General features: G+C 49.5%; 7 protein-coding genes across 7 annotated transcripts; 5 read left to right on the forward strand and 2 right to left on the reverse strand.

The window, feature by feature from the left end:
• Positions 1-1,476: 1,476 nt before the first annotated feature.
• N7519_010913 (putative protein kinase Yak1) lies at positions 1,477-4,516 on the forward strand (the record flags this gene model as incomplete). The annotated part of the gene is made up of 10 exons (XM_057297686.1): positions 1,477-1,716; positions 1,840-2,025; positions 2,083-2,355; positions 2,407-2,606; positions 2,673-2,832; positions 2,886-3,049; positions 3,193-3,312; positions 3,363-3,721; positions 3,778-4,371; positions 4,470-4,516. 10 exons carry the CDS (start codon positions 1,477-1,479, stop codon positions 4,514-4,516), a joined length of 2,343 nt encoding a protein of 780 aa, XP_057145568.1.
• A 1,144-nt stretch (positions 4,517-5,660) lies between these two features.
• Positions 5,661-8,334, forward strand: nip1 (translation initiation factor eIF3 core subunit c; the record flags this gene model as incomplete). Its single annotated transcript, XM_057297687.1, has 2 exons — positions 5,661-5,997; positions 6,086-8,334. The coding sequence occupies 2 exons, from the start codon at positions 5,661-5,663 to the stop codon at positions 8,332-8,334; spliced, it is 2,586 nt and encodes an 861-aa protein (XP_057145569.1).
• A 1,391-nt stretch (positions 8,335-9,725) lies between these two features.
• Positions 9,726-11,299, forward strand: N7519_010915 (uncharacterized protein; the record flags this gene model as incomplete). Its single annotated transcript, XM_057297688.1, is given in 5 exon segments — positions 9,726-9,864; positions 9,891-10,462; positions 10,527-10,601; positions 10,671-11,048; positions 11,066-11,299. 5 exon segments carry the CDS (start codon positions 9,726-9,728, stop codon positions 11,297-11,299), a joined length of 1,398 nt encoding a protein of 465 aa, XP_057145570.1.
• A 332-nt stretch (positions 11,300-11,631) lies between these two features.
• On the reverse strand, positions 11,632-11,850 carry N7519_010916 (uncharacterized protein; the record flags this gene model as incomplete). Its single annotated transcript, XM_057297689.1, has 2 exons — positions 11,632-11,771; positions 11,820-11,850. The coding sequence occupies 2 exons, from the start codon at positions 11,848-11,850 to the stop codon at positions 11,632-11,634; spliced, it is 171 nt and encodes a 56-aa protein (XP_057145571.1).
• Positions 11,851-12,227: 377 nt separating this feature from the next.
• N7519_010917 (uncharacterized protein) lies at positions 12,228-13,324 on the forward strand (the record flags this gene model as incomplete). The annotated part of the gene is made up of 4 exons (XM_057297690.1): positions 12,228-12,329; positions 12,378-12,610; positions 12,664-13,010; positions 13,074-13,324. 4 exons carry the CDS (start codon positions 12,228-12,230, stop codon positions 13,322-13,324), a joined length of 933 nt encoding a protein of 310 aa, XP_057145572.1.
• Positions 13,325-13,520: 196 nt separating this feature from the next.
• On the reverse strand, positions 13,521-13,867 carry N7519_010918 (LysM peptidoglycan-binding domain-containing protein; the record flags this gene model as incomplete). Its single annotated transcript, XM_057297691.1, has 2 exons — positions 13,521-13,702; positions 13,759-13,867. The coding sequence occupies 2 exons, from the start codon at positions 13,865-13,867 to the stop codon at positions 13,521-13,523; spliced, it is 291 nt and encodes a 96-aa protein (XP_057145573.1).
• Positions 13,868-15,440: 1,573 nt separating this feature from the next.
• On the forward strand, positions 15,441-17,899 carry N7519_010919 (uncharacterized protein; the record flags this gene model as incomplete). Its single annotated transcript, XM_057297692.1, has 6 exons — positions 15,441-15,479; positions 15,566-15,693; positions 15,752-16,052; positions 16,094-16,648; positions 16,683-17,314; positions 17,365-17,899. The coding sequence occupies 6 exons, from the start codon at positions 15,441-15,443 to the stop codon at positions 17,897-17,899; spliced, it is 2,190 nt and encodes a 729-aa protein (XP_057145574.1).
• Positions 17,900-17,916: the final 17 nt, after the last annotated feature.

The raw sequence follows: 17,916 nt of genomic DNA on the forward strand, positions 1-17,916 counted from the left end.
GCCATTCTGGTTCATTGGTGAACTAGAGTCGCAAGAGGCCAGGGTCAACCGAATGCCAACTATTCATAAGGGAGCAACGACGGTGACGGGGTTTAGCCCTCTCACTGTGTGCCGTATCTCTAGCATTCTAGCGAGGTCCACTCACGAATATCCTCAGGAGGCAAGATGACAGGATCAGAGAAATGATTGGTCTGGATATATAGCCTTAGGCGCAAAGGGGCGGTATAACCTGAAAACAAATATCTGAAAGAGATCTGAAGCCACCTCGGCAGAATATATCAGATTATGCATTAGACGTGAAGAAGAGACAGAAGGAGCAACCAGCCATATGTTTACATGTATATATATACATATGTAGAGATTGGTATGGACATATTCTTTCAAAAATTGTGCCTTCCTTATACAATTGAAATATCTAAGCAATTTGGATTGCTGGATGAACTGAATACATGTATAGATCTGCTCAGTTGTACAGAGTAAAAAGCAGCAAGAGGTGAGCACTCAAACAGTTGTTGTGATGAAGTGAAGTGATTGGAATGTCTTTTTTCCCCTATCCTTCTCTATATAGTCAGAATACCATACCGTTATTCCAAACTATAAAAATGATCAACTCATCCAAACCTCGGGCTCCTTCGAGGACGTCCCAAGGCTTCTCTATAACAATACTACCGACAAGATACCCCCATGGTTCATCTAGCTCATTTAATACTGGTAGTAGATCTAGTATACTCTGTGGGATCAGACCAAGCCAGTCAACAGCGACAAAAAGGCGCTCTGGCAGTTGGGTATGCAATGGAGCGTCGATCATGTGGAAAGAGTCACGTCGCCGAGGAGACCACAATCCGGTACAAATGTTGAGATTTTGGCATCAAGGGCTTGATTATATTTATATCTGTGTACATAGTATGGTTAGAGACAGAATATACTCTATGTATATATAGAGAGAGAGAGAAAAGACATGATACTGCTACGTAGATTCAGATCTGGCAAAGTTGACCCTTAGAAACTCAACCCATCTTCCCCTCCTCTTCTTGATCCTCTGTATACTACCTAGGTAGCACCTAGGTAACTATTTCTATGCTTCAGTAAGCCAAGATATTGTTTTAACATATCTGTTGACGCCAGTGTCTTTGATTTCCCGATTTCACGAGGTCCCAAGACGAGTCTATTGACTTGGCTAAACCCCCAGCCGCCTACGTCTACTGCGTCGCAACCAAATTGCGACCGCCCCCTCCCCTTCAAAACTTGTCTTCACCAACAATTCCTCAAATAATGAAGCATAGTACGACCTCATTTTAACACCAATTCCCTACATTTCATCTTCTGTCCCTCGAATTCCGTCAAGATTCGCCTCGAACCTGCGGTCGCATTACGAGTGCCGTCCCCCGCTGGCATCCCACGGACCTTGATCGCAGTGCTTCAGACGAACACGGACCCCGAATTCATTTGTTGGCCCAACAAGAGGGTTTATCCAAAATGGATCCTGGGTGGCAGCCTTACCAAGATCCTTTGATGGGCCACCCTGCGCAGTTCAATACTGCGTTGGCATCTCATCCCCAGCAACTTGCCTCGAAATACGGTCAGCCACCACAGTCACAGCCGCCCGTTGGATACACGTACGAAACTTTCCAGACCCCCGGCACGACATCCAAAGCCCCTTCGGCCGGCTCAAATTCCAAAACGGTCTCCATGGCTTCCTCCCCACCGCCACGCCACGTACTCGGGATTATGTCACCGATGCGGATACTACCATGGAGGACGCTGACCCGTACAACCGGGCGAAGTACCCCTCGAGGCCAAACCACAATCGCGCTTCGTCACAATTCTTGAATCAAGCAGAGGAATCATCGGCTGCCCGCAGATACTCTCCGGGGAATGTCCTTTCGCCGCCAATGTCATATCCCACTAGTCCTGGCAAGTCCCAAGGCTCCTATGGATTTCCGTCTGCACCCCAGGGTGCTTCCCGCCGGTCCCCTGCGAGACCAGACTATGCATCACCACCACAAGGATATCAATCGCCGCCATGTGAGTTCGAGCTCAGTCACTTGTTCCGCCATGCCTCGTTTGCTAACACCTCGACAGCCACCCGGCCCCCCTAGACTCCCTCCCCTTCAATCCGGCGACCTCAGCCCAAACCAGTACTACCCGCCATCCGCATCTTCGCACATGAGTCCGGGATTTGGTCCAGGGTCGCGATCTCCGCGATCTGGCTCGCTACCATCTCAGGCCCCTCCAGTGCCCGGTCGCGGTCCAGTTCCCAAGTTCCAAAAGATCCAGTCTGTGCAAGAACTGAAGCCGCGCATGAATGTACAGCCCGCATATCGGCGCGCTAATCCAGAGGGCGGATTCATCAGCGTGAGTGCTCACCAGTTCTCGGCCTGTCGTCGCTTTGACTAACCTGTTCAGCCGCTTCAATCGCTGACAACCCACCTCCCGGCCACCTACCGCATATGCAACCCTGGCTTCAACTACGAGTCCTCCAGAAACCCGCGACGAGTATTGACCAAACCCAGCAAAGGAGTCAAGAATGATGGGTATGACAATGAGGACAGCGATTATATCCTTTACGTCAACGATATCCTTGGAAGCGAGGAAGCCGGTCACAAGTATGCCCCCGATTCCCCCTGGATAGCCGACCCTCGGGCTGACAATGCTTTCTCCTCCCGATCTAGAAATCGGTACCTCATTCTCGATGTTCTAGGTCAAGGTACCTTCGGCCAAGTCGTGAAATGCCAGAACTTGAAAACGGGTGAAGTAGTGGCTGTCAAAGTCATCAAGAACAAGACCGCCTACTTCAACCAGAGTATGATGGAAGTTTCTGTGTTGGACCTGGTATGATATAGCCTTCAACCCTTATTATCCGAATGCTCGCTGACTCCCCGCAGCTCAACAGCAAGTATGACAAGAATGACGACCATCACCTGCTTCGTCTCAAGGACACATTCATCCACCGTCAGCATTTGTGTCTCGCATTCGAATTGCTCAGCGTTAATCTTTATGAGCTGATCAAACAAAACCAATTCCGCGGATTGAGCACTACCTTGTCCGGGTATTTGCCCAACAACTGCTGAATGCCTTGAGCTTGTTGAACAAAGCGCATCTGATTCACTGTGATTTGAAGCCGGAGAATATTCTTCTGAAGAAGTCAGTATCGCCCGTTACCTTTCAGGGTCGTTTTCTAACTGTTCCCAGCCTCGAGAGCCCGATAATCAAGGTCATTGACTTCGGTTCTGCTTGCGATGAACGCCAGACTGTCTACACCTACATTCAATCACGATTTTACCGATCCCCAGAAGTGCTATTAGGCCTGCCGTATGTACTTTAGTCTGATCTGTTTTGTTCCTTGTTAATCCTTCTCCTAGTTACTCATCTGCCATTGACATGTGGTCTCTTGGGTGTATCGTGGTAGAACTCTTCCTGGGTCTACCTCTGTTCCCTGGCTCTTCGGAGTACAATCAAATCTGTCGGATCGTTGAGATGCTGGGTATCCCACCGACATGGATGTTGGAGATGGGCAAGCAGTCGGGAGAGTTCTTCGAAAAGACACAGGACGAGTTCGGAAGAAAGACGTACCGCCTCAAGAGCCTGGAGCAGTATTCCCGAGAACACAACACGAAGGAACAACCGAGCAAGAAGTATTTCTCAGCCTCAACACTAGAGGAGATCATCCGGAGTTACCCAATGCCTCGGAAGAATATGAAGCAAGCAGAGATTGATCGAGGTAGGCTTCCCCCCCCCTACCCTATGTTCACGCTGGGACTTGACTAACTATCGCAGAACTGAACAATCGCATCGCTTTCATCGACTTCGTGCGGGGACTCCTGTCGATCAATCCTCTCGAGCGATGGTCACCCCAACAAGCCAAGCTGCACCCGTTCATCACCCAGCAGAAGTTCACGGGGCCGTTCATGCCACCAATGAACCTCAAGTATTCGACGGCCAATAAGCCGGCTCCGGGGGTTCAACAACAACAGCAAGCCGAGGCCGCTAGCAAACAAAGAGCAGCTCAGGCGGCGCATGCGCAAAATGCCTATGCCGTACAGATGAACCAATTCCATACTCCACCTCAGCCCCAGCCTCAAGCCCCGCCCATGTACAATGGCATGTACCAGCAAGGTGCGCCGCCTCCTCCGTACCCTACCCAACAGCCGCCTGGCTATGGTCATCAAATGGGAATGATGCCAGGCAACCAGGTGCCGGCTCAAAGTCTCTATGCACAGGCGACCACACGAGCAGGCCGTCAACGAGCATCCACCATGGACCCTAACGGAGGAATTCCGACTACCATCCAACGAGTTGCTAGCCACCTGGATCCCAACGCACCGATTCGATTGCAGCCAAGCCCTGCGTATTATCCACCTCCCCTGACGGGTACGTGGATGCTAATGCCAGTCAACGGCGTCGTGGCAGCCGAGCGGGTAATGGCAATGGGAACCAACGCAATCGGGATTTCATTCGCACCCTCGAAGACGGTGTGCTCAGCGAAGGATATATGGGCCAGAATCAATGGCACTAGGGTACCGGGGCAAAAGGGCATTCCTCATGCCCAGCATTTCCTACGATTCGGGAGCAGGCATACTGATATATTTTGTCCACGGGTGTCAATGATTCCCAAGACACTGTGTAAGCCTTGCTCTGCTGACCCATTCCTTGCCAGCCAGCCTGTTCTCATATGGCCGGCTCTTGTAGGTATGAGTCAAGCAAAAGACCCCTTCAGTGGGTCAACGTGGTCTCACAAGGGTCTCGGACCGCTGATACACGATCTGCATTGCTACCTAGCGCTAGATCGATCCGCACGCTTACTTACCGTGAGCTGTGCCCATCAGTGGCCAAACGTTCGCCGCGAGATATCACTCCCCACATCATCATCACTATTTCATTGCGTTTCATTACGTTTCTTGCTGTGTTACGATCCCAATTATGTTTCTGCGATTTTTTTTTAGGCAGTGCTTCGGCATATCTGTTTGCCTTTTATCTCTCTCAGCATAGCCTGGATGGAGTATGAAAGAACGATCTCATCCATTTCTTTATTTTCATCTCCTCGTAACTGTTTCAATTAATGCTGATCTTCCCGGGAATGTTGATATATGTTTTCTTCTTTTTGTCGAGGCAAGTTTTTCGGTCGTATGTCATAGCATGTTATTTCTTCCAGGAGGGTCCTCGTTTTGTTTTCTGTATGCAGTAAATAGTAGAGTTAATAGTCAAATGAGGAAAACAAACATGAGTTGATAGTGCAGCTTTCTCTCCATGGTTATGTTGTCGGAGATTTTCTTTGCTTCCAACCTTGGAAGCGTCTGCCTGATCAGTCAGGCCTTGGTTCCCAGATAACAAGAGGCAGTTGCCCAAGTCCAAAGCAGCGAGTTGTATAAATTGCTTGGTGGATATATTCGTACTCCCTCGAAGTCAACAAATAGTTAAAAAGGGCCAAACGGTCAAACCAAGCAAGCAGAGGCAAGTCTGAGGCAATAAAAGAAGTATAGTTAAAAAAAGGCCGTCACTGGTTCTTTGTTATGCGCTATACCTAATTGGGTTTAGTCAGCCCCTCGCTTAAATTTCGTGTGTGGCTCTCAACTGCGGGAACTTCAACTTCGTATCGCCGACGACCTGATTTTCAGCTTTAGGATCGCCATTTCCTTTTAACGAAACTGCAAACCGCAAACATGGCGTCGCGTTTCTTCTACGGCAGCGGCAGCGACAGCGACAGCTCGTCTGATGAGGAGGAGGAGGTCTACCGTTCCGACTCCGGCAGCGAGGAAGATTCTGACGAGGATGACACCGACTCCGGCTCCAGCACCGACAGCGAGGAGGAGGGCGAGGAGGGCCGCACTGGTGCCTCCAAGTTCTTGCACGATGATACCGATAGCGAGGAGAGTGAGGAGGAGGAGAAGGTCACAATCGTCAAGTCCGCTAAGGACAAGCGTCTCGAGGGCCTCGAGAGCACTATCCGCCTGATTGATAACGCTCAGAAGATCAACGACTGGGCTGTTATCGCCACTGGTGAGTCCACACCCTGCCTGGAAGGACTGGAGAGCCAGAAAAATTGGAGGGCCCAAGGAATGGCGTGAACTGACATGATCTCCCACAGAGTTCGACAACCTGAACCGCCAGATGTTGAAGATTACCGGCCCCACCCCCAAGATCTACATCCAGGCCGTTGCCGAGCTCGAAGACTTCACCAACGAGACCGCTACCAAGCAGAAGGCCTCGAACAAGAAGATGAATGCTAGCAACAGCAAGGGCTTCAACGCGGTCAAGCAGAAGATTAAGAAGAACAACAAGGAATACGCCACCCTGGTCGAGAAGTACCGCGCCGATAAGGATGCCTTCATGGCGGATGAGGTCGAGGAAAAGCCCGCCCCTGCTCCTGCCCCCAAGCCCACCAAGGTCGAGAAGATCGAGAACTTCGCTGCTGCCGCCGCCGCCGCTGGCGGTGAGGATGATGGATTCGCTACGGTTGGACGTGGTGGCAAGACTCTCCAGTACACCCCTGAGAGCATCCTTAAGCACCTCCGTGTCATTGTCGAGTCCCGCGGAAAGAAGAACACCGACCGCGCCGACCAGATTCGCACCATGCAGAAGCTCCTCGAGGTTGCCACTACCCCTTACCAACGCATCCGCACCTACATGACCTTGATCTCCACCCGCTTCGATCTTACTGCCACATCCGCCGCCACCTACATGTCAAGTGAGCAATGGCAGGCCGCAAACGAGGAGTACTCTGCTCTCCTTTCCGTGTTGGAGGAGAACCGTCAATTCCTTGTCAGCGAAGTCGCCGACGAGTGGGAGGACGACGAGAAGCAACCTACTGTTGCTGAGGGCGAGACTTTCTTCATTCCTGGTTCCGTTGTATCCCTTGTGGAGCACCTCGATGACAGCCTCACGAAGGGTCTCCGAGAGATTGACCCTCACACCTCAGAGTACATTGAGCGTTTGACGGACGAGCAGGCACTTTACTCCTCGCTTGTTCGCTCGCAGCTTTACGTTGAAAGTCTCAAGGGTGCTGATAAGAACGGCCAGGATAGCATGAACAGACTGGTTATCAGACGGTTGGAGCACATTTACTTCAAGCCCGCCAATGTTATTGCCATTGTCGAGCAGGCCAAAGACAAGGCAGTTCCCACGAATATCAAGTCAGCAGTCACTGCTACCTATAAGTCTGGGGATATGCAGAGCCTGGTGGCTTCTATCTGCAACTACATGTTCGAACACAGCGATGGTATTCCCCGCGCTCGCGCCATGCTCTGCCAAATTTACTTCCTTGCCCTGCACGACCAATACTACAAGTCTCGTGACTTGATGCTCATGTCTCATCTGACTGAAAACATCGCCACCTTCGACGTCAGCACCCAGATCCTCTTCAACCGCACCCTTGTTCAGATCGGTCTCTGTGCCTTCCGCGCTGGGCTCATCTACGAGGCCCAGAACACCCTTAGCGAGATCTGCGGCAGCGGCCGCCAAAAGGAGCTTCTTGCCCAGGGTATCATCATGCAGCGTTACTCCACTGTCTCGCCCGAGCAGGAGCGTCTGGAGCGCCAGCGCCAGCTGCCCTTCCACATGCACATCAACCTCGAGTTGCTCGAGTGTGTTTACCTCACCAGCAGTGCTTTGCTTGAGGTGCCTTTGATGGCCCAGACCTCTTCCGCCCCCGAGCTGCGTCGCCGCATGATCTCTAAGACCTTCCGTCGCATGCTGGACTACAATGAACGCCAGGTCTTCACCGGTCCCCCCGAGAACACCCGCGACGGTGTTATTGCCGGAGCCAAGGCCCTTGCCGCTGGTGACTGGAAGCTTTCCGCCTCTACCTTCGCCGCGATCAAGATCTGGGACCTCATGCCCCAGCCTGAGTTGATCAAGGCTATGCTGTCCCGCCAGACCCAAGAGGAGGGTCTGCGCACCTACCTCTTCACCTACGCCCCCTACTACGACAGCCTCTCCATCTCTTCTCTGGCCACTATGTTCGAACTCGAGCCCAAGAAGATCGTCTCCATCATCTCCCGCATGATCTCGCACGAAGAGCTCGCCGCCGCTCTCGACCAGGTCAACGACGCCATCATTTTCCGCAAGGGCGTTGAGCTCTCCCGTCTCCAGTCCCAGATTGTCACCCTGGCCGACAAGTCCACCAACCTCCTCGAGTCCAACGAGAAGACCCTCGAGCAGCGCACCCAGGGTATGGCCAATGCCTTCCAGCGTGAACACGGTCCCGGTGCCCGTGGAGGCCGTGGTGGTCGCGGTCGTGGCGGTGGTCGTGGCGGTGCCCGCATTCCCCAGGGCGATCGCCGACCTGGTGGTCAGCAGTTCGGTGGTGGTGCATTGGGCGCAGCGATTAAGGCTTAGATTCTGATGTAATGGCATGTTCTTTCTCTTTTATTTTCCCCCTTCATGGTTTCTTTTTTACTCCTGTCATCCCCTTCGTGTTAGTACGACCGTTCCTTTTTTTTTAGGTCGGGAAAATTGCCTCGTTTCTGCGCTTTTTTTGTGATTGATCTACATGATATTCACGTATGGAAACGATCGAGAAAGAATCAAGGTGCATACTGGTTAGAAATTGACGGATTACGGATTAGTTCTTCGTTCTGGTGTAGGTGCTTGTAGAGTTCTTTTTGTACTATAGGAAGTACATACGTCTCCAATACATACTTGATAACCTCATCGGTATGTGTGTCCTCCTATAGTCTACCTCAATTGATGAGGAGACATGTGTGGAAAATATCGTATGATGTTTCAGCCTGAGATGCTTTTCCATTCATGTCGAGAATTTTGGAGGTAAGAGAGGTTCACAGTCCTGGGGCATGGATCCCCAAGTTAATTCACATTATCAGCGTCTCTCTCGCTTGAAAGAACCTTGGAAGCCAACCGTACCTTCGAACGTACAAGTGGGCTTCTGGTTGACATGAACCCAGGGCCCAGCTTCTTTGTTACTGGTTATTTCACGCTACGAACATCTGAAATGATGCTTTGGATCAGGACAAAGAAGTGATTGCCGGAGATAAAGACTCTAAGATTCCGAATTCGTCACTATTGGCCCAGTTTGCAAGCCCCAAGCGAGTTTGGACGATGTCGCTTTATTCGAGCCATTGCACAGGCAATTGATGATATCCTTCCAGTGGCTGCTCAAAAGCACCAGAGATTGGAGCGTGCAAGTCTTTCGCATCTCTGAAGTTGACGAGCGAGAAGCTCAAACGCACTACGCTATACCAGATTGGAACTACACCCATGGTAATCTATTGCGCTTCACTTATTCCCCTAGTATGCTTCGGCAAATACGCCCTGTCCTTTGACAACTTCTTTGATTCGCTCTTTCCATCAGGGATAGGACTTATTGGTACGGAGTACATTGAGATGAAACAAAGAACGTTGAAGCAACACCATGGGCTGGGTCCCGAGAGAACGCATTTCAACCTCGAGTCATTTCCACCGATGAGCTGCACGCCCGAGATCGAGTTACTCTCTCGGCTTCTTTGTTGTCGCGCACATGGGCTTCTTGGAAATTCAAAAATAGCACCTTTGAAATGGCTCCATCTACACAAGCACGCAGAGCTCACCTTCCCCTATTCCACAGGTCATTTCAATTCATCGTGTTCTTTGTCCCGGCCTAATTCAATTTACCAGGATGTGTACTACAAATATGTCTATGTATATCCCACATTTCAATGCTTCTTCTTCTTATCCTAAGTTGCCAGGCCCTGTCCTGTCGTGCCACAAAGTTCATCTCCTGTTTCTCCAAGATGCCTCCTCGTCGTGGCACGAAGCGGGCGTACTCAGAGCCCCCTGTGGACGAGGAATCTACCAAGAAGCGCAAACCGACCAATGGTAAAAGGGAGGTTTCTCCTTCTCCTTCCTCCTCTGACTTTTCACCAGACGAAGGTGAAAGTCATTCGCCCTCGCCCCAGAGGACCCCAACTATGTTGACTACAGTGCGATGTCTCAAGGAGACCAGCATGAGGGGTCTTCACGGCCCCCGAGACAACAGCGATGGAAACACAATGGGCACGAGCCCATTACCGATCCAGCGCTTGTTCCAGAAGGCTGGAACGCCAACGAGCTAGATCTCGACGTCAACGACATCGATAGTCAAATTGAGAGATGTGTGGAGAGAATCAGTGATAGAATTTTGCCTGACTTCTTCAAGTTCAGACTGTCGCAGTACGAGAGAAGAAGAGCTGCTCGCGATGAAATGGTCCATTCTGAACCGGCCGGACTCGGCTGGGACATCGTTCGACGCTTGAATCATTTAAAAGAGATCGAGACCCATCTCAATACCAATAGGGACCCAGACAATCAGCTTTCCAATGTCAAAGCTCTCATCAAAGCTTACAAGGAAGGAAAATTAGGGTGGTCGAGAGGATGGGTCAGCTACTGGTCGAATGGCGTGCAGCTCAATGAGCCGCAGAAGTTTGACGCGGAATTTCACAAGAACCTGGCTGAGCAGTACGACACCACAAAAGCGTGGTGGGTGGAAGGTGTAAGTTGATCGTCACCACATGCAAAACACTATCCTTGGTTCTGACTTGCCATATCATATATAGCTCCTACCTCCAGGTCATAGCAATCTAGGAGCCTTGCACTGGTTTCAGCCGCACACCCCCCTTCACTCGGTTGAGGTATAGTGTCTATATTGATCTCTCAACTTGTTATTTCATCTTTCTAACCTTCAGTTGTTTTCTATATAGTTCCCGGTGGATATCGCGCCTGATAGTCAACTTCCTGGCCTTACTGGCATCAACATATGGACGTGTCATGATACTGGTGCCGATATAATGGCGATACCTCAATGTTATATAGACCAACTGGAGGCGATGGGTCTCCCCGTTCATGTCCAGGGCTATAATATCATGGATATCCCTGGCGGATCGTCTTGTCACAAGGTTGTGGAGGTTGACGTCCGTCTGACTGACCCCAATGGTGGGCCTTTGTCCCATTGGATGAGAGTACAGGCTTGTGTTATGCAATCTCTACTAGGGCCTAATTTTGGAATGCCTCTTTCGGGGCCTTTCCTGCGATTTGCGCTCTACACTGCAACATGTCCAGACGGACAGGGACTTCTCTATGTTTGTGATAACAAGAGAGATCTAAGGAAGTTGCCGGTTCTGCCAAACGATTTCGTGCGAACGGCACCGCCACATCTGCCTACCGCTCCTCCAGCTCCGGGGGGTGGACAACCACCCGATTTTTTAATGAGGCAGGTGAACGCCGCAAAACTACCCGCAGTGCCGGCACCCATACTTCCACTTCCACCGAAGGCACCAACGGTACCAGCGAAGAGAGGGAAAAAAAGAAGGGCAAGGGAGCGGGCCCTTAAGTGTCGAGTGTTTGGATATCTGTCAACTCGACTGTTCGCTTTTTATTTGCTTTCTTGTTGGATTCTGTGTGGTTCCTTCGCTCTTTTGGCTTCCATATCAGACATGTTTGGATTTAGTTTTGGATTTGGATTTGGATTTTTGTCTTTCGTCATACTTTCGTTATATATCTGCTCCAATTGACATGTCAAATCTCGCCCCGATTTCCAGAACTCCATCAAACCTCCCTTGAACGTTGTTGAGACCCAGGCTTTGCCGACGAAAGTCCTTTACAAGGCTCTCGAGTACATGTGGTACTCACTTTCTCGAACTAACAGATTACACAGCCTTGTAGTCAGGCGGCCTTCGCCGCCTTGGGAGGGTACTTCTTCCCATCCTTCTCAACTTGAGGAGTGCAGGAACACCACTCGCCTTCGGGAACTGAGTCCATCACCGAAGGGATATGGCTTCCACAACCCCACCAGGTGACCTTGTCTGTAATAATTAGTTGCTATTCTGTGGACACAGATATTGGAAACTCACTGCAGGTCGAGCAGGTAGCCTTCATACACATGATGAGATTGGATGTGATATATTGGTTTTAGAGGGAATATGAAGTAGAGAGGTTCGGAAGATTTGGGCTTTTTATATTCTTTTCCCTCCGATATTAGTCATAGCCGTCATGACCGCGGGGCCCGGGGGAAGCCCTGAAGTCGCCGATGTCTGAAGCCCGAATCCCCGATGTTTTTAGAGAGGTTTGATTAGAGTTTATATGCAGATCAGGAGTTGGAAATACATAAGTTACTACATAAAGACATAAGAATAGAAGTTGAAGTAGTAAATGCGTGAAAATCTGCTTAGTGGGGTTATCGCGGGGAACACTTGCGTTACAACTTCAACTTCAACTATTTCAACTATTTCAACTTTTCCACTTCTAAACACTTCTCAACTATGACGGTCATTGCTGTGGCTGGTGGAACTGGTGGAGTGGGCAAAACTATTGTTGAAAAATTGCTCGACTCTAAATTTGATATTGTTGTTTTGTCTCGCAGTGTACGCAAAGTAGAGATATTTTCCTGGCCAAGTAACTGACTTCCTCAGGTGAAACAGGACTTTGCCTCGCAGAATATTCAAAATGTACAGATCAACTACGACGATATTCCCTCAATGGCACGTGCGCTGGAGCGACACAACATCCACACCATTATATCTGCTATTGGTCTAGTTTCCGACGAGACGAGTCAGTCTCAGTTAAACTTGATCGAAGCTGCAGAGAAGTCAGCATCAACGAAAAGATTTATCCCCAGTGAATACTCATTCGTCCAAACCACCGAGTAGGTCAGCTTCAGCTGTATGCCATTCCATGCTAATTATTTAACCTTGCAAGATTACTTCCGATTGACCCCAGCATTCAATACTGGCTTGATGCGGCAGATCATCTCAAGGCTAGTGCCTTGCAATATACCAGGATAATCCCTGGTTTCTTTATGGACTATTGGGGAATGCCACATGTCCAAACTCACCTGCAGCCGTTCACCTTTGGTATTGATATATCCAGTGGCACGGCCGCAATCCCAGGAGACGGGAACAACGTGATCTGTATGACATACACCTATGATATGGCTGTTTACCTGGTCAAAGCCCTTGACCTCGATGAGTGGCCTGAATTCAGCGTAATCGTTGGGGATGAAGTTACCTACAACCAGCTTCTCGCCATGGCAGAAGAATTCACCGGTAAGCGTATCCCACACCCTTTTCTGAGATATACCCGCAGCCTAACAATAATTTCCGAAACAGGCAGAAAATTCAAGGTAACTTACGATAATCTGGGACAAATCAAGACTGGTGATGTTACCGTCCCTCCTCAGCCAGAGGGAACGGAATGCTCATTAGACGAACTCAAAGAGGTGACTGCGCTGGTGAGCAGACTCACGGTCAATAATGTCTTTCAATTGCCCGGTGATCGTCTCAATACTCGGTTCCCAGAGGTGAAGCCAATTACAATGAGACAATTCCTACACAATGCTTGGGACAGAAACAGTGCATAGAGATATCAATACCAGCAAGCTTCAAAATTTTGATTCAGTGAATGGCCGTCTGTAATAACAGCGCAAACAAGGTCAGAACTCAAAAACCAGACTCTCATTACTTCCAAACAATCTGGGGATCCAACAAGTCGGCGATGCCAGGCATTTCACTTTCTTTGAATTATAATACCGGCGCTCCAGCCACCAGGCTGATCAGCTAGCAGACAGGCCCAGGACGCTCAACTCCAATACAGACCTGTCGGCCTGGAATCAGGTTCGAGCACCATGGGTTGATATCGTTGTTCCAGCACAGTAGCTGGCTCATGGTGAACTTGTTCTGGTTCCGCGCGATGATGTCCCAGCAGGTGTCACCGTTACTGACAGTGTAGAACTCGTTACCTGATTTTGCATCAGCCTAGCTTGAGATAGTGGGGATTTACTTTGGCTCAACTCACAGTATTGGGTCAGCTGCCAGCTTTGAACGGCATTATCGACGGCGGCAGATGTGCCAAGGGAAGCAATTCCCAGAATGCAGAGGAGAGATCGGATACCGATGGCAACCATTGTGGGCTTTTGAGGCACGCTTGGACTTGTTGGTTATATGGCTGGAGACTCGCAATGAAGCTGAAGACTGTTGCTGATGGAAAGAATAAGGATTGAAAGGGATGATTTGTTGTCTTTATATGTGGGAGTTACTGGACCCCGAGATACCAAAGGTCAAATGTTTTGAGTGATCTTTTGCCTTGTCGGACAAATTCATACGATTTGGGAAGCACCGTACCTACAAAACGACCGGGTAAAGGCATATAATCCAGCCACAGGTTGCATTGAGGTTTTGTTACTGCAACCATATTCACTCCTTGACAATGAGGCTTTTGAAACAATGTGAACGGCAACATCGCCACAAGCTCGAAATCAGCCAATGGATTCAATGAGTTGGTCTTCGCCGTGGCTTCGTTTCTTCTCATTGATCGATATATGTCTCAGCTTGACCGATAGAAGTCCCTTCTGTTTTACGGTTACATCTTCCTTGGATATAGTTTATAAATAGAGTAACCTCGGTCAAAGAGGCCCAGTTTGTCATGCACACAATAGTGTGACAATGACCTAGACCACAACCATTCACGGGAGGTAGAGTAAAGGTAGCGCAAACAGACATCTAAGACATAGCTGTATTGTGCAACAAGATTTCGATGGTTGTGGCGGTCAATAAGCAATCATTCTGTAAACAATCTATTTAGGCTTGATTATGGTTCGCGGCTATATGCTGTGGCGAGATTGGGTTGTTATACAGAGTAACATCCTGTTGCATCGTCATGGCTTTGAGTAAATAGATCTTGGCATAGCTGATTGTATGAGAGAATTCAGTGAACAGGTTCGAACTATGGAAATAATTCGCGAGCTCGAACTATTGCTGATACACAAAGATCAAAGTACATTGACGGTACCTATGTCAGGGGAGTACAAGGTGTACAGCATCACCTAATTTGAATCAAATGATTCATATCAAGCGATTGATGGTCTGCTAAGTGGTAAGAGATTATTACTATTTTAGTCTGATCTAACACAGAGTGTTAGCATGACTTCTGCTCTAGTTCTCTGGTTTGCCTACTATAGCACTGGTTTCATTCAGGGCGGCTATTCAAAAGCTACAGGCTAATCATGAAAAGGAGGTCTAGATCCACGACTTAAAACAAAGACATGTCCGTCGCTATGCTGACCGATTTAGAAAGTTCGAAAGTGTAAGTCTTCCAGAAAGCCAAGATGAATGTTCTAGGCCACTTCTTCGGCAGGCCGGTATTCCTCCCGATGGATATACCGCGGCGAGTACACATTATGAGAAGCTTCAATCACGCAATTTTTTATGAGGATCACTGGTATGATCCGGAGCTGACTATCGAGGGGAAGTGTCAAATCCGATGTTAATTACTATAGTGACACCTAGGTATACATCATGCTGGCCTGAGGCATATACAGTGACTCAGCATTAATGCCTTAACGCCTCAACATCTGAACGCCTGAATCTCAGCGGGGAAACGTTGCCTTAGCCTACAATTCTTAATCATGACGATTGGAGCCGCGTAGGGATTGCGATTTTGAAGAAACAGTTCTGGTGTTACCTATACCGTCTTGTATCATGGATGGGAACACCAGCGACGTTGTACGCCTTGCCAAGGTATCGACTGGCCCCCAGATGGCCCCCACGGCCCCTATACTGAGGGAACGACTGTAATTGGACGCTGACCTGCATATGCTCCAAAGGCATGCAGTATATGCAGACGGAAGAAGGTCAAATGTGATGGGACTAGGCCGGTCTGTGTCCCCTGCAGAACATTCGACCTACCCTGCAAGTACGAGGACACCGTGCGCCGCAAGAAAAAGCACAACCGGTATGTTCTGTTTGACTTGTTGGGACTTTTAGATTAACGCATGTTCCCTCCGTCACAGCGAGGAACGTTATCACGAGCTGGAACAGCGCATTCAGTCTCTGCAAGATGAACTGAATGAAGCACATGCGTCCAAGAGACGGCGAGTGCCTAGTGACGAGGAAACAGGCCTAGAGCATGTCCAACCTTCGGAAGTATCCGATTCAGAGTTACCATGTCCGAGAAATGTCACTGCTCAAACGTCTTTCGAGGCCGAGGCCGATCGAGGTGATGGCGACGGAGGGTCATATACCCTTAAAACTCCGAAGGGCGCAATGCGATTTTTTGGTGAGTACTGGCTCGCTGACTATCGTTCCTCAACGGTTGCACGAATGGGTGGGCTGATTTTACCGACTACGCCTAGGTGCATCCTCTCATTTTTTCGATCGTTTCCCCTGAGGGTGTGTGCTGGCTTGAAAGCAAGACGGGTAATAATGTGTGGCGCCATGTCGCTCAGAAAAATGGCAGTCGATGGAGGCTCGCTGATTGGTATCCTCGAGCTCTTCGAGATGATTTCCAAAGCAGATGCTCACAACCCTTACCACCCAAGGCGGTCATCCTAGGTCTTGTTCATGAATATTTCAATACGTTCAACAAGGCCCTGCCGCTCTTTGGACCCGAAAGTTTCATGGGAATGGTCAGCAGACACTTCTCATGGCATCCCAACGAAAGTCCCTCATGGTGGGCTGCATTCAATATTGTCCTTGCGTTTGCATACATGCAAAGGGCAGAGAGTTCCGGTGCCAGCAGCGACGACTGGCAGAAATGCTTGGGTCATGTCAAAAACGCAATGAACGTGGTTACAGAGCTTTTCATGCGGACATGCGATCTCCTCGCTGTTCAGGCGCTTCTTGGACTGGCAATCTTCTTCCAAGGCACGCCAAACCCCCAACCTCTGTTCATGTTTTCCGCTGCCGCTGTACGCCTGTCGCAGTCTCATTGGGTTGCACAAGTCCGACTCTTTTGGTCTCCCGGTCTCCCAGGTCGAAGAGCGGAGAAGGGTCTTCTGGATAGCGTTCATTTTGGACGCCGACATCTGTCAACGGACCGGCCGCCCTGCTGCACAAGATACCCGTGATTATAATACTTTACTGCCTCACCAGGATTCCCCTGATGGCTTGGGTGTGATGGAGGTTGGGAATGCCAAAATCAATTTCTTCTCCGCACTAGCCCGATTTTCTTTGGTCCAACGGAAGGTTTGCGATGAGCTGTATAGCACTAATGCATTCAATAAAACCAAAGAACAGTTGATGGAAGATGTGAGGGGTTGCCTTGACGATCTTGAGGAATGGAAACGAAGTATCCCACCGATCCTCCGGCCCCGAAGGAACTTTTCGGTCGGCGACCATGCCTTCCTACCGCACATCCTCAGACTCCCCTTTGCATACCATTGCTGCTACCTCAATATCCACCGAGTCTGTCTACTTCCTCGGCGCTGGCCGACCAGTTCACATAATGAGGGGCTTAGCCCACCGGGACTGTCGAATGACACAGAAAGATCAGTGCGACAATCAACAGAAGCAGCACGAGCGGCAATTGAACTGATCAGTCAAGTCCGAGGCCACTATGGCCAATCCTTTGAATGGTAGGCTCGTCTGATCGCCAAACTTTTATTTTTGCTAATATTCCATACAGGAGTATTGTTTACTTCACAGGAGCAGCCCTGGTCGCATTGTTCTCCCAAATTCTCATTGATCCTTCACGTCCCGAGACCGAATCAGATATTACTATGATTAATGGGGTCGTCAGCTTTATATCAAAAGTCGCATCCCAAGAACAAGATACATACCTGGACTATGTATTGGCGTTGTGCTCTGACTTCGAGAGAGCAGCCAGGGAAGAGTTACATCGGGCCAGGAATCCCAAGCCAGACTCCGCGAGTGGTATTCAGCCAGTTGCTATTCGTACGCAAGGGCAAATGTTGACGCATCATGACTACTTGCACCCGAACTCTTTCCCGGCTTTTTTCAATCCTCCCCATCCGACTGAAAACGATGGCAGCAACATCCAGTCTTCGAACACGATGTCTACAGATCAAGGTTTCTATACTACAGGGCCACTACCGTTGCCCGCTCCTCTTTCTTGGAACTGGCAAGACATGCTAGCAGGCGTCCCTCCGGCGTATGATTTTGGGGTATATGATTTAGCTGAAAGCACTGGAGAATTGTGAATTTGAACATTATTATT

This window comes from Penicillium mononematosum, assembly GCF_028829835.1.
Source record: "Penicillium mononematosum strain IBT 11891 chromosome Unknown utg000005l:1.0-9366267.0:1.0-9372171.0, whole genome shotgun sequence".
Taxonomy (NCBI): domain Eukaryota; kingdom Fungi; phylum Ascomycota; class Eurotiomycetes; order Eurotiales; family Aspergillaceae; genus Penicillium; species Penicillium mononematosum.